General features: G+C 39.8%; 2 protein-coding genes across 2 annotated transcripts in view; both read right to left on the bottom strand.

The window, feature by feature from the left end:
• CCDC39 (coiled-coil domain containing 39) overlaps positions 1–16,020 on the bottom strand; it is a 52,013-nt gene that overhangs the window by 9,928 nt on the left and 26,065 nt on the right. Inside the window, exons 13-15 of the mRNA XM_032407131.1 lie at positions 9,534–9,671; positions 6,921–7,129; positions 4,005–4,128 (exon numbers count right to left, since the gene is read on the bottom strand). Of these exons, the coding sequence (XP_032263022.1) occupies positions 4,005–4,128; positions 6,921–7,129; positions 9,534–9,671 (471 nt within the window). The remainder of the gene's footprint in view (positions 1–4,004; positions 4,129–6,920; positions 7,130–9,533; positions 9,672–16,020) is intronic.
• On the bottom strand, positions 1,004–2,638 carry LOC116633615 (E3 ubiquitin-protein ligase makorin-1-like). The gene is given in 3 exon segments (XM_032406217.1): positions 1,004–1,956; positions 1,959–2,337; positions 2,603–2,638. Coding segments are annotated over 3 exon segments (1,368 nt in total).

Here is a 16,020-nt window from a genome sequence, read left to right as displayed (position 1 = left end):
GGCTGGGAGACCCTAAAACATTAAATACAACTGTGTATCTGAGCCCTGGTTTGTGTTAATGAATGGGACCAGCAGACAGGTGACCTCTCTGTGGCTAAGCCCATTTCTCTATGTATACAGACAGAGCTAGCACCGCTCAACCAACAGCTACCAATATCCTGCTTTGTCCTTTACAATCTATGTGCCATACGAGGCTGAAACCACTAAACCAAAGTTTTTCCACTAAGGCTAAGAACACAGCATCTATGCAGGGACGAGAAGCTTTTCACACACTCTCACACACACCAAGTCCATCAGCCTTCGGGAGTCCGCTTCCAGCTCGGCCGTTCACTTAGGCCACTGCATCTGTTGTACGTGTTCCTTCTCAACTTTCCTATCGTGCTAAACACAGTAAAAATCTCAACACATTCGCACCTGGTTCTGGTTACCCAGTAATATGACTTGTGTGCAATTCAACAAGAGACCAAAACCACAGAACAGGTGCACAGTGGGGGTTATGGGGTAGGGAACAGATTTAAAAACACAGATGTGCAGATTTCACCAGAAACCTCGGGTATCCACCTCGTAAGTCTGTGGCAGGCTACGTGCCACAGTGCAGATCCGTCACCCATCACCTCTATTCTTGTACCCCAAAGCAGGGCCAATGCTGTTCTTGAACCTGGGGTCCTCCGAGTAAGTGTGGAGAGTCCATCAACGCTACCCTAGAATGGTGTCAATCTGGTGGAAAACAGATGATGCAACAGACCTACGCTAACTGACAGTTAAATTCATGTTACAAAAAAACTAGCTTTAAGATTTATTTTTGTAACTTTTTTTTTTTTTTAAAAAACACACTCCTTGGGGAAAGGTGAGGGATTGAGACAGGCCCTGGGTAAGAAGGATCACGACAGCACCTGGAGTTGATAGGCCTGCCTAGGAGAGAAACTCGGGCACTGCCACTCCAGCACAGGGGACAGCTACTGTCTGAGGCTCAGCAGACCAGTTCACCCGCCACGTCAAGCTGCTATAGATGCAAGTCATAAAAATCTTCCAGCTTATCATGAAACAAGTCCCACTCATCTTCAAAGTCTGTCAGGTCATCGTCCCCACCTGCAGCCAAAAGCATAAGCAACATCTCGCCCAGCTCAAAGGTGACAACCTCCTCTTCTTCGTTGTCAAAGGGGTTGCTGTTCTCTCTTTCCTCAATGAGCTCCCAGAAGTGGTTCCTTCGTTGGGCCCGGTATCTGTTTGATGTTCCCACTTTCTGTCTCTGTGGCTCCTCTCTACGGCCATCAGGGTACACATGCTTGTAAAAACAGTTCCCTCCAAATGGGCAGCTCCCATGTCCTTCAGCAAAATACCTGCACGCCTTATTGCTCATTGCTTCCTTGTAATCCTGAATGAGTTTCTGCTTCTCTTCTTTCTCCTCCACCCAGTACTCACTTGGAACGACAAAGTTAGATGTGATCTGGCATTCTGGGCAGGACTTTATGATCTTGCTCTCAAATTGCTTAGCACTCCTCCACTTGCGAATACACTTGAGACAGTAAGTGTGGTTGCAGTTGGAGAGAATCCCAAAGCGGCGCTTACTGGGGTTGGCTTTTTCATAGACCACCTCCATGCAGATGCCACACACCACATCCTTACTGCGCTGGACAGCAAATGAGAGCTCCATGTCCTTCTCATGGGCCTCAATGCAAGATTTTATATGTTGCGATCTCTGGGCAGCATCCATCGGATGGAGGACCTGCAGCCCACACATGTCGCAGGAGTCTCCGTGGAGATACACACAGTTCTCCCCATACCGGCACTCTCCGACCATAACATAGGGGCAAAGCTGCTGCTTGGTTTCTGCTGCCGTTTGCTCTTTCTCCAATTCTTCCTTGGTCACTGAGCCCTGCGGGGATGCTTCAGTGCAGGAAGGGGCAGTATGGCCACAGTAGGGCTGCCCAGGAACAAACTCAATGGCATTCACCCGTCTTCTGAACCTGCTCCTACAGTTGCAAAGTTTGAGTTTCTTGACTCGGCTTCACCCGTATTCATTTCAACAACTGGTCCAACGCCTGACGGGAGACTTGAGGAAGCAGCAAGGGATGATTTTGCAGTTAGATCTGCAGCAGTCACTTCGTCCTGTTTCAAAGGCTTACTATGTTCATATCTGCAGCGGTCTCCGTAAATACAGTATCATCGCTGAAAATACTTGCACACTACACCATAAGGACTGTCAGAGAGGTCATGCGAGTAACGACAGTTATCTCCTTCTTTACAAACCCCGCGTATGAAATACCTCCAAGGTTTCCCTCCTGCTTTTGATGTTGTTTGTCGTGGTGGGGTTCGGAGCCGACGGCCAAGAAAATTCTTGAGATGTGTTCGGTGCCAAAAAAGGTGGTCTTATCAAAGCACTGGGACAAGGAAGGACTCGCAGGCAGAAAAGGTTGCTGCCACATATATTTCTTCATTTACTTCTCACAACAAAGTAATAATATCCTCATTTTGCAAGTGAGGAAACTAAGCCCCCAAAATGATTAAATAACTTATTCAAGGTCACCTACTTAGTCAGTGATAGAACCAAGATATGGACAAAGGCACTCTAACATCAGAGCTTTTAGGTAACATCACATACCTTGTTGAAAGAAAAATTTAACTGGAATTGTAACATCTACCTTCTTCCAACACTGAACAGCCTAGAGCCTACCCTTCACCCCTCAGGAACCTTTAAAACCTGAGAGGAGGAAAGTCTTGTTAGTATCAGGTCAAAGCCTGAGGTACCACAGACTGATGAAGTTACAAGAACAGTTTGAGAGCTGGGATTCATTTCTCATGTAGGTTAGGTGGAATTTCCTGAGGCGAAGTGGCAGGCATATCACACTCAGTGTATGTGTTAGGGGCATGCTCAAAGAAGGGCTACAGAAGGAAACTTGCAAGATTAAGTATAAGTCAAAGGAAAGGGAACATCTGTCCACAGGGTCATCCTCTAAAGGTGTGAATTAGATCTTCCCACTTCCTTCAGTGTATGATAGAGGAAAAATGAGTTAAAGTTAAAATTTCCACTCCTTTGTAGTGTCTTGAGTAAGTTCCCAGACCTCTGTGTAAAGGAAATCACATCTGTTCAGTTTCTACATGGCAAAAATGAGTATGGCAGTACTCAGGAAGGGAAATGCATCTAGTTCCTGATCACTTCTCCATTTCCCCTTATGGGTTACTCGGTAAAGATAACCATGAAATGGCAGACAAATCTCAAACGTTAGAACAGAGCAGATTCACCCGATCTGTCTCTCTCCCATCTAATATGAAGGCAAAGGAACAGGCCTCTTCCTCTCTGGATAGCCACCATACCAGAGCTGCACTGGTAAATTAGAGAATTAAGATTTCAAAGGTGGTGTAGCTCCAGGTGATGATCTAGGGTGTAGCCACATAAGTGGATGGCTATAGTGAAGTAAGGCCTTGAGACTGAGGTGTTGAACAGGTTATCACATGAATACTAAAGACATGCAAAGTGACAGCAGGTCTTAGGGTAAAACAGATTATGAATCTTGAATAAATGAAGGAAAATGACGTGACACAAATGATAGCAAAAAAAAAAAAAAGGTATCAAAGAACAGTCCAGACCTTTCTTTGACCTCATGGACCTGAGGTGTATAGCTTCAGGGGGTGCCTGGGTGGTTCAGTTGGTTAAGCCTCTGACTCTTGGTTTCAGCTCCCGTCATGACCTCAGAGCCCAGCGTCAGCTCCGTACTCAGTACAGTCTGCCTGAGGTTCTCTCCCTCTCCCTCTGCCCCTTCCCCCACTCGGGCAGTGTTGCACACGCCCACACTCTCTCAAATAAATAAATCTTTAAAAAATAATAATAGCTTCAGTACCTCCACCTAACAACTAGTGTTTCATGGCCCTGATCAAGTGCAGTAGGTACAAGAGCGCTATGAAATTTAAAGTTGCGGGGCAAAAAAAAAAAAAAATGCCATTTGGTTGTTAACAAAGAGCAAAGATACTTCACTTTATCACAACTATGAATCAATTAAGATTACCTTTATCACATAATAGGCCTGTGTTTTCTCCTCTTCTCCTTCAGGAGGCAGCATTACAACAGTAAGAATTTCATATCTATTCTTCAGCTTATCAATTTTACTTAGCCTCTCATGAAACTCAGCACTAATATGGAAAGAAAAAGAAAAACACTGAAAAACAAATGACATACATTTTTAAAGGACTATAGTGTTCTTATATGACATTTTTATTAATACTAAATTCAAACAGGTTAAATATATTCTCACTTTTCAATTTTCTAATTGGTGGGAAGCATCTCAGGTTTCACCCTATTTGAAAGCTAAGAAGTTAGGCTGCCATAGTTTCATGGAAGTTGGCAGAAGACACAAGATTCCTAGGTCAGAGAAAAAGGACTTTGTCATTCATGGTACACCAAGTAGCATGAGCCTCCTGCTTGCAGAGCTCTCAAAGTCCCATGCAAGTGAGGAGGAGCTCAAGTGGATATTACATACACCACAGGTTTACATCACAGCTAAGGAACCTCAAGCTTAGGTAATCCAAATATCTTATAATGGGAACTAAGCAAATACATCCAATCTTTACTCCAGCAAGAGGATACCACCTCTGGCTTCTGAGGCTATTCACTATCCAAACATCATTTAAAGGTAGTTTAATGCAAATTAAAACCACAATACCATATTACCTCACAGTCTTAGGGTAGTTACTAAAAAAGAAAGAAAGAAAGAAAAAGAAAGAAAGAAAGAAAGAAAGAAAGAAAGAAAGAAAGAAAGAAAGAAGAAAGAAAGAAAGAAAAAGAAAGAAAGAAAGGAAAAAAAAAATATATTGGCAGGGTGCCTCAGTCGCTTAGTCAGTTAAGCTGCTGGTTCTTGATTTCAGCTCAGATCATGATCTCAGGGTCCTGGGGGCTCTCAGTGGGGAGTCTGCCTGAGATTCTCTACCTCTTCCTCTGCCCCTCCCCACACTAGTGCACTCTCTTGATCTCTCTCTAAAATAAAAAAAATAAATAAATCTTTAAAAAAAAAGTACTGGCAGGGGCGCCTGGGTGGCTCACTCGGTTAAGCACCTGCCTTCGACTCGGGTGTTGATCTCAGGGTCCTGGGATCGAGCCCCGCATCGGGCTGCCTGCTCAGTGGGGAGTCTGCCTCTCCCTCTCACTCTGCTCCCCCCTGCTTGTGCTCACTCTCTCTATATCAAATAAATAAATAAAATCTTTTTAAAAAAAAGTACTGGCCCTCTCTCACTGTATCTATCTCTATCATATGAATAAAATCTTTTTTAAAAAAAGTACTGGCAATAATATGGAGAAATTGGAACCCTTGTGCACTATTGGTGGAACTGTAAAATGATGCAACCACTATGGAAAACAGTATGGCAGTTCGTCAAAAAATTACAAATAGAACTACCATATGATACAGCAATCCCACTTCCAGTTAGATAGCCAAAAAAATCAAAAGCAGGTACTTGAAGAAATCTCTGCACCCCAATGTTCAGAGCAGCATTTTATTCATAATAGCCAAGAGGTAAAGCAACCCAAACATCCATGGACAGATGAATGGATACATTAAATGTGGTATATACATGTAATGGAATATTATTCAGCCTTAAAAGGAAATTGCATCACATGCTACATAGATGAACCTGAGGACATTATGCTAAGTGGAATAAGCCAGTCACAAAAGACAAATACTGCATGATTCCGCTTACATGAAGTATCTAAAGCAGTCAAATTCATACAGACAGAAAGAATGGTAGTTACCAAGGGCTGGGAGAAGGAGGAAATGGAAGGTTATAAAGACTGAAAAGGGAGACACAAAACTGTTATTTGCAATTGATGTAAATGAAATACCTAGAAATTAGAATCTACAGATCAACTGTCAGAATTAATAAAAGTTTAAGCAAAGTTAATGGATTCTTAATATATAGAAATCAACTGTATTTCTACAATGCTAGTAACAAACCAAAAATGAAATGATTTAAAAGGAAATAACATTGACAGAAACATTTTTAAAAGTAGCAGGTAGGGCGCTGGGTGGCTCAGTTGGTTAGGTGACTGTCTTCGGCTCAGGTCATGATCCTGGAGTCCCGGGATCGAGTCCCGCATCGGGCTCCCTGCTCGGCAGGGAGTCTGCTTCTCCCTCTGACCCTCCTCCCTCTCATGCTCTCTGTCTCTCATTCTCTCTCTCTCAAATAAATAAATAAAATCTTTAAAAAAAAAAAAAAAAGTAGCAGGTAGGGGCACTTATGTGGCTCAGTCCGTTGAGCATCTGACTCTTGATTTTGGCTCAGGTCATGATCTCAGGGTCCTGGGATCGAGCTCCACATCAGGCTCCCTGCTCAGTGAGAAGCCTGCTTCTCCCTCTCCCACTCCCCCTGCTTGTGTTCCCTCTCTCGCTGTCTCTCTCTCTCTGTCAAATAAATAAATAAAATCTTTTAATAAATAAATAAATGCAGCCATGGCGAAGCATGTTATTGAACTCTCCCCACAAAACATACTCGAGGGCGCCTGGGTGGCTCAGTCATTAAGCGTCTGCCTTTGGCTCAGGTCATGGTCCCAGGGTGCTGGGATCGAGTCTCACATCGGGCTCCCTGCTCAGCAGGAAGCCTGCTTCTCCCTCTCCCACTCCCCACTGCTTGTGTCCCCTCTCTCACTGTGTCTCTCTCTGTCAAATAAATAAATAAAATCTTAAAAAAAAAAAAAACTCGAAAATCAATTCCAAGGGAATTAGTGATCTCATTGCAAAAGGGATAATCTAAAGAATTAGGAGTTAGCCAAAGGAAAGAAGGAGGAAAAACCATAGGTTTATGACTAAGATATGTCCAATATATTAAAAGCCTTTCAAATAAGTAAGAAAAAGATGATCATCCAGTCAGTTCTTCTGATATGACGCTTACATTTTCAAAAAATTTTAGCAGTATTTTAAAACTCGAATTACTACCTTATGTTCTGCCGTTCTTGCTCAACATATCTTATTTGTGATGCAAGCATTGTTTTGTGAACTTTAATTTCTTCAATTCGTTCTTCCATAGCTGTGTGTAATTGCTGTTTTCTTTTTTCCAGAGAAAGTACTTCTTCTGCCTTACTGTGAAGCATTTCTCTAGTACGTTTAACTTCAAGTTTTAAAAGATTGTCTTCTATCATCAAATCCTGTCAACATAACAAAATTGTCAGATACTGAAATAATTACTATTATACCCAATCCATAATATTTTCTTTTATTGCCACAGAAGTCAAACTTGAAAATATAACTTTTTCGGGCGCCTGGGTGGCTCAGTTGGTTAAGCGACTGCCTTCGGCTCAGGTCATGATCCTGGAGTCCCAGGATCGAGTCCCACATCAGGCTCCCTGCTCGGCAGGGAGTCTGCTTCTCCCTCTGACCCTCCCCCCTCTCATGTGCTCTCTCTCTCTCTCTCATTCTCTCTGTCTCAAATAAATAAATAAAATCTTTAAAAAAAAAAAAAAAAGAAAATATAACTTTTTCTAATTTGACCACTGACCAAGATAACTAGGATTAAATTTAGATTGCTCTGAGTGATGACTCTTGGTTTCTCTTCATTTTTTAAGAAAAGGATTTATTTCAAGTCTTATTATAATTCAATTTGAAATTTAAGTTTTACTAATAAAAAAAAAAAAAGGAAGAAGTTATTCCCAAAATTGAAACTTATAATCCAGGAAATATATATAGTCCTGTGGATGAAAATTTTTATATTCTAAACTAAATCTCACAAAACAACATGTAAATAAATTTTTATTCTAAACAATTCAGTCATGGATAGAGTACTGACACAAGAGTACACAAATAGATCAGTTTTCAGAATAGAAAGCCCAGAAACAAACACTCCAGAACATAAGGCTTTATTATTTCAAAACATAGCTTTTCAGGTGGAGAGAAGATTAGATCCCTACTTCTCAAATGTACCAAAAATAAATTCCAGATTAATGAAAAATTTAATGTAAGAGAGAAAACCAATGCAGTTACTGAAATAGTAAACATTTGTTTGATTTTTAGTATGACAAAGAAGTTTCTAAGTATAAAAATTATGCAGGGAAAAACAAATATTTGATGTTAAAAAAAGTTTTTAATGTCAAAAAACTGAATAAAAATTTAAAGATAAATGGAAAAAATATTGACAATATTTATGACAGAGTTAATAGTTTTACATATGAAGGTCTTTTGCAAAGCAATTCAAAAATACAAACCTTCTAATGGAAATATGAGCTAAGATAAAAATCTAGAAATCCAAAAAAGAAAGATTATGGAATATAACATACTAGAAAAAAATGTTTTAAACATTTTTTCGAGAGGGAGAGAGCATGCACAAGTGGCAGGAGGAGGGGACCACAGAGGGAGAGGGAGAGAAACCCAAGCAGGCTCTACGCACAGTGCGGAGCCCACACGGGGCTCAATCCACAACCCTAAGATCATGACCTGCGCAGAAAGCAAAAGTCAGACACTTAACCCACTGAGCCACCCAGGCACCCTTAAACATTTTTATTTAAACATAAATATTTTAAATTTTATGTTGAAACATGAAATGTTTTCACGTGTCACCAACTTAAAAAATATAGACTAAAACAATGAAATACAATGTTTGCCCATCAAATTCACAATTTTATAAATTATAATATCCAGCCTTACTGGTGGTGTGTAAAATAGAATGCTTACACACTGCTGGTGGGAGTATTAAATGCACCCTCTAGAAGAAGACAATTTGGCTTAAAAATAGTTTGGGGGCACCTGGATGGCTCAGTCAGTTGAGCGCCCGACTCTTGGTTTCAGCTCAGGTCATGATTTCAGGGTCATGAGAGCAAGTCCTTTGTGGAGCTCCCCGCTCAGCACGGAGTCTGCTTCAGAGTCTCCCTCTCTCCCTCTGCCACTCCCCCTGTTCATGCGTGCTCTCTCTCTCTCTCTAAAATAAAATAAAATATTTTAAAAAAAAGAAAATAGTTTCAAGATACTGAAAATATTCATTCTTTTTGGACCATAATTATACAATTATAAATTTTTCCTAACTCATTAAATAACTATACAGTGATATATATGCATGGTATATGGTAGTACTATTTTTTTTTTAAGTGGGCTCCACACCCAATGTGGGGCTCAAACTCATGACCTTGAGAACAAAAGTCGCATGCTCCACTGACTGAGCCAGCCAGACGCCCCTGATAGTACTATTTAGAATAACCAAACATTGGAAATAAACACAAAAGAAACACGAAAAACAGGAGATGGTTAAATAAATTATGGTAACTTGCATGCAATAAACTGTAGAAAGCCTTTAAAAATAATTTTTAAAGAATATTTAATGTTCAATATTTAATGCTTGCAAACATACATGGAAATAGAGACTATATTTAAATTTTTTTAAAAATAATATATATAAAGCCAATTTTCTTCAAAAGACTACAAGGAAATAATATAACTTTAACACCTTATCTTGTATACAGTGATTTATTTTCATCTTTATAAACTGGTATATTTTTAAAATTTTCTATAGTTAGCATTAAAACGTGGTTTTTAATATTTCATACACATATGATTTTACTGCACCTGTTTCAAAGCTTTGGTTTTATTAAGTTCTTTCTCTGATCTGTCACTGAAAAGGTTTAGTTCATTTATTTTGGTCATGAGGAACTGTTTTTCATCACAATTTTTACTGTTTGACTTCTTGATAAAATAAAGATCATTCTATAAAAAGGGAAAAGAGGTGAAATACATATTTTAAAATAACATTAAATACATAGTATTAAACATATCTTACATTAAATTATATGCTCCATTGAATATTTATAATAATTCGATTTTTAAATCTCATTCTTCGTGCTCTAATGTTTCTAATATAGTACATGGGGATATTCACATAGAAACATTTTCATTTTTATCACTTACTGATTTTTTGGATTTGGTTTAGGTTCAATAATTCTGGTAAATATTATGTACAGTTCGACCTGAATTATTGGGTGATTGTCATTTATGGGGAGAAATATGAGGAGGAAGCCAAGCATTGGTTCAGTACACAGCTCACCTTTTTAAGTTTATTATTTGATTCAACCCACGTCACAGAAGGCAAAAACCTTCACGGTCTAAAAAAGCATAGGGTTTTCGTTCATGGTACAAGGTCTAGAATCAGATGGCCATAATTATACATTAGTCATCTCGCCCTGGTGGGCAACCTACGCTTCCTTAGTTTCCTCATTTCTAAAATGGAGATGACAGTACCCACCTCTCTGAGCTGCTGTTACTGTCAAAGATGTTACTGTCAAAGAGTATGTACAACAGTGTTTGACACATAGAAGGGTCATGAATTCTTACTATTATTTAATTACATGTATAATCACATATTGCTAGAGAGAAAAATGCTAGAAAAGATCTAAGTCCATCAGATGCATAAATGTGTCACACATACCCAGATATCAGTTTCCTAGCTTTATAACAATCTACATCTCTCCACTCACCCAGACCTCGGAACAAGGTTTGTGCTCGTAGTCCCCTCTGGGTACCTAAAGCAAAAACTTTCTAGTTTCAAGACCTAGTTCTGTTCCTCTCTCCCCCTGTCTTTTATTCTCTCTTTCTCTCTGCCTCCCTCCTATGCCTCTCTCATTGCCTGTATTTTTCTTAGGTATCAAGACCTAAGATTATAGCAAGACAGTAAGAAGAGGAATTTTTTTTTTTGTATAAAGATGTGATTTCATAAAATTAACTTTTAGAATGAAAAAATTTTAACTTAAGGTGATTTTCAACCAGAAGGAATTAGTTTCTATTATGCAAAATAGGAAATGGAATGGCATGGGAGAGGTAATGCAGAATGACTTGACAATCTCATGGTACTATTGAGAAGAGCAGACCTTCATTAGAAGGTTTACTAGCTTTAATATCTTTGAAACTTCACTTGCATTTCTTTTAATTTATTTATCTCTCTGTTAAAACCAGAGTTGGGATAGGCAAAAGTACTAGTCAACTGTATAACGGACAGAGCCCCAGAGTAGTTAAAAGGCAGAACACTAGAACCATTTCCACACAGCAAAACAGACACAATTCACACCAGGGTCAAGAAACATGCTTGCATACAAATGTCACCCTCCTATCATTCTGTAGCATTAATATTCTCCTCATATTCTATGTAATTAAAACAAAATCATTTATTGAATACCTACTAAAAGCACTGTGTTAAGATACAAATTGTTTCTAATTCTCCCAAATGCCCTAAAATAATATCAAATATTTTCTTTCATTTAATAGATGAGTTAACTAAGGCTCAGTTAACTAGGGCTCAGAAATGTTAAAGTAGCAATACTGAGAGGGAGGAGCAAGATGGCAGAGGAGTACCCAGGAATTCAGCTGGATAGGGATCAAACCATTCTGAACACCTACAAACTCAACAGGAGATCTAAGAAAAGAAGAGCAGCAATTCTATGAACAGAAAAGCGACCACTTTGTGGAAGGTAGGACATGCGGAGAAGTGAATCCAAGGCGATATTTGGGAAGATAGACAGCCCAGGGAAGGAGCCTCCGTCAGCCACTACCGGCAAGTGATAGAGCAGCGGAGCACAAAATCAGAACTTTTAGAAGTTGGCTCTGCTGAGGGACGTCACTCCAGTGGCTAAGCAGGGCGTGGAACCCTCGCTGGGACAGTGTGGTCTCAGGACCCTCAGGGTCACAGAAAGACCGGGGATGCCTGAGTGTGGCAGAGCTCCCAGGTACCGGAGCGGGGAAGCCGGCTGCAGAGACGGAGCCGAGGCGTGGGCTCTCAGCTTGGGGTTGCCATAAACCATGATCCGTGGCACAGTCGGGCCACTGCTCCTCCAGCAGGGACCCAACAAGCAGCAGATCTGGGGAGACTCCCCTTCCTCCCCTGGGAGGAGCGGCAAGGGAGCACACCTCAGGGATCTGCTGGGTTTGGAGTCTCTAATGGGGTCGTGTGCCAGAGATGGAAACTCTCAGTCACAGGCCAGGTGAGCATGGAGTGCGGCCAGAGACCAGGGAGACAGGAGTGATTGGCTGCTTTTCTCTGGGGGTGCACTGAGGAGTGGGGCCCCGAGTTCTCCACAACTTCAGGACCAGAGACAGGGAGGCCACCATTTTCATTCTCATCCTCCAAAGCTGTACGGAAAGCTTTCAGGGAACAAAAGCTCCCAAGAGCAAACCAAGAAGATTACTTAGCCTGGCCCCTGGCAAGGGCGGGGCAATTCCACCTCGGGCAAAGACATTTGAGAACCATGGCAACAGGCCCCTCCCCCAGAAGATCAGCAAGAACATCCAGCCAAGACCAAGTTTACCAATCAATGAGAACAGCAAAACTCCAGCACTAGGGGAATACAGCACATAAAATTCGTGGCTTTTTTTCCCATTATTCTTTAGTCTTTCAAAGTTAATTTTTTAATTTTCTTTATTTTTTATTTTTCTATTTTTTTTAATTTTTCTTCTTTCCTTTTTCAACCAACATATTTTATCAATTGCTTTTTTAAAATCTTTTTTAATTTTCACTTTACAAATTCTATCCATTCATTGTATTTAACCTTATTTTTTGTGTATATATATATGTTTTTCTTTCTTTAAAATTTTGAGATACAGTTTCTTCTAACATACCAAAATATACCCTAAATCTAGTATATGGCTTTGTTCTAGTCTCCCATGTGATCACATTCTCTCCTTTTTTTTTTCTTTTTTTAAATTTTTCTTCTTTCTTTTTTCAACAAACTTATCAATTCCTTTTTTAAAATATTTTTAAATTTTCATCTTTACAGTCATATTCCATCCCTTTATCGTATTTACCCTTATTTTTGTATATATATAAGTTTTTATTTCTTTAAAATTTTGGGAGGCAGTTTCTCCTAACAGACCAAAATACACCCAAAATCTAGTGTGTGGCTCTGTTCTATTCACCAGCCTGATCAAAAAAAAATTTTTTTTTCCCTTTCTTTTCCCCCCAGTTTCAGATCTCTTCTGATTTGCTTAGTGTATATTTTTCTGGGGTCATTGTTACCCTTTTAGCATTTTGTTCTCTCATTCATCTATTCTTCTCTGGACAAAATGACAAAACGGAAAAACTCACCTCAAAAAAAAAAAAACAAAAAAAAAACAAGAGACAGTACCCACTGCCAGGGACCTAATCAACACAGACATTAGTAAGATGTCGGAACCAGAGTTCAAAATGACGATTATAAAGATACTAGCTGGGCTTGGAAAAAACATAGAAGATACTAGAGAATCCCTTTCTGGAGAAATATAAGAACTAAAATCTAACCAAGTCAAAATCAAAAAGGCTATTGGGCGCCTGGGTGGCTCAGTCGTTAAGCGTCTGCCTTCGGCTCAGGTCATGATCCCAGGGTCCTGGGATCGAGTCCCACATCGGGCTCCCTGTTCGGCGGGAAGCCTGCTTCTCCCTCTCCCACTCGCCCTGCTTGTGTTCCTGCTCTTGCTATCTCTCTGTCTGTCAAATAAATAAATAAAATCTTTAAAAAAGAAAAAAAAAAAATCAAAAAGGCTATTAATGAGGTGCAATCAAAAATGGAGGCTCTACCTGCTAGGATAAATGAGGCAGAAGAGAGAATCAGTGATATGGAAGACCAAATGATGGAGAATAAAGAAGCTGAGAAAATGAGAGATAAACAACTACTGGATCACGAGGGCAGAATTCGAGGATAAGTGATACCATAAAATGAAACAATATTAGAGTAATTGGGATGCCAGAAGAAGAAAGAGAGAGAGGGGCAGAAGGTATACTGGAGCAAATTATAGTGGAGAACTTCCCTAATTTGAGGAAGGAAACAGGCATCAAAATCTACGAGGCACAGAGAACCCCCCTCAAAATCAATAAAAATAGGTCAACACCCCGACATCTAATAGTAAAACTTACGAGTCTCAGAGACAAAGAGAAAATCCTAAAAGCAGCTCGGGACAAGAGGTCTGTAACCTACAACAGTAGAAACATTAGCTTGGCAGCAGGCCTATCCACAGAGACCTGGCAGGCCAGAAAGGACTGGCATGATATATTCAGAGCACTAAACGAGAAAAATATGCAGCCAAGAATACTATATCCAGCTAGGCTGTCATTGAAAATAGAAGGAGAGATAAAAAGCCTCCAGGACAAACAAAAACTAAAAGAATTTGCAAACACCAAACCAGTCCTACAAGAAATATTGAAAGGGGTCCTCTAAGCAAAGAGACAGCCTAAAAGTAACATAGACCAGAAAGGAACAGAGACAATATACAGTAATAGTCACCTTACAGGCAATACAATGGCACTGAATTCATATCTTTCAATAGTTACCCTGAATGTAAATGGGCTAAATGCCCCAATCAAAAGACACAGGGTATCAGATTGGATAAAAAAACAAGACCCATCGATATGCTATCTGCAAGAGACTCATTTTAGACTCAAAGACACCTCCAAATTTAAAGTGAGGGGGTGGAAAACCATTTACCATGCTAATGGACATCAAAAGAAAGCTGGGGTGGCAATCCTAATATCAGACAAATTAGATTTTAAACCAAAGACTATAATAAGAGATGAGGAAGGACACTATATCATATGTAAAGGGTCTACGCAACAAGAATCAATTAAAGATTTTAGTTATTTGACAGAGAGAGAGAGAGAGCGAGAGCAGGAACACCAGCCGGGGGAGTTGGAGAGGGAGAAGCAGGCTTCCCACCGAGCAGGGAACCCGATGCGGGACTCAATCCCAGGACCCTGGGATCATGACCTGAGCCGAAGGCAGACGCTTAACAACTGAGCCACCCAGGCACCTGAAGATCTAACAATTTTAAATATCTATGCCCCTAACATGGAAGCAGCAAATTATATAAGCCAATAACAAAATCAAAGAAATATCGACAATAATACAGTTATAGTAGGGACTTTAACACCCCCTTCACTGAAATGGACAGATCATCTAAGCAAAAGATCAACAAGGAAATAAAGGCTTTAAATGACACACTGGACCAGCGACCTCACAGATATACTCAGAACATTCCATTCCAAAGCAACAGAATACACATTCTTCTCTAGTGCATATGGAACATTCTCCAGAATAGATCACATCCTGGGTCACAAATCAGGTCAACCAGTACCAAAAGACTGGGATCATTCTCTGCATATTTTCAGACTACAATGCTTTGAAACTAGAACTCAGTCACAAGAGGAAAGTTGGAAAGAAATACATAGAGGCTAAAGAGCATCCTACTAAAGAATGAATGGGTCAACCAGGAAATTAAAGAAGAATTAAAAAAATTCATGGAAACAAATGAAAATGAAAACACAACTAACTGTTCAAAATCTTTGGGATACAGCAAAGGCGGTCCTAAGAGGAAAGTATATAGCAATACAAGCCTTTCTCAAGACACAAGAAAGGTCTCAAATACACAACCTAACCCTACACCTAAAGAAGCTGGAGGAAGAACAGCAAATAAAGCCTAAACCCGGCAGGAGAAGAGAAATAATAAAGATCAGAGCAGAAATCAATGAAATAGAAACCAAAAGAACAGTAGAACAGATCAATGAAACTAGGAGCTGGTTCTTTGAAAGAAATAAGATTGATAAACCCCTGGCCAGACTTATCAAAAAGAAAAGAGAAAGGACCCAAATGAATAAAATCATGAATGAAACAGGAGAGATGACAATCAACACCAAAGAAATACAAACAATTATAAGAACATATTATGAGCAACTATATGCCAACAAATTAGACAATCTGGATGAAATGGATGCATTCCTATAGACATATAAACTACCAAAACTGAAGAAGGAAGAAATAGAAAACCTGAACAGACCCATAACCAGTAAGGAAATTGAAGCAGTAATCAAAAATCTCCCAACAAACAAGAGCCTAGGACCAGATGGCTTCCTAGGGGAATTCTACCAAACATTTAAAGAACAATTAATACCTATTCTTCTGAAACTGTTTCGAAAAATAGAAATGGAAGGAAAACTTCCAAACTCGTTTTCTGTGGCCAGCATTACCTGGATCCCAAAACCAGACAAAGACCCCATCAAAAAGGAGAATTACAGATCAATATCCCTGATGAACATGGATGCAAA

Source organism: Phoca vitulina, unplaced genomic scaffold (assembly GCF_004348235.1).
Source record: "Phoca vitulina isolate PV1807 unplaced genomic scaffold, GSC_HSeal_1.0 scaffold8, whole genome shotgun sequence".
In the NCBI taxonomy this organism is placed as follows: domain Eukaryota; kingdom Metazoa; phylum Chordata; class Mammalia; order Carnivora; family Phocidae; genus Phoca; species Phoca vitulina.
The sequence above is the reverse complement of the archived record's forward strand: the minus strand, read 5'-3'. Positions and strand labels throughout refer to the sequence as shown.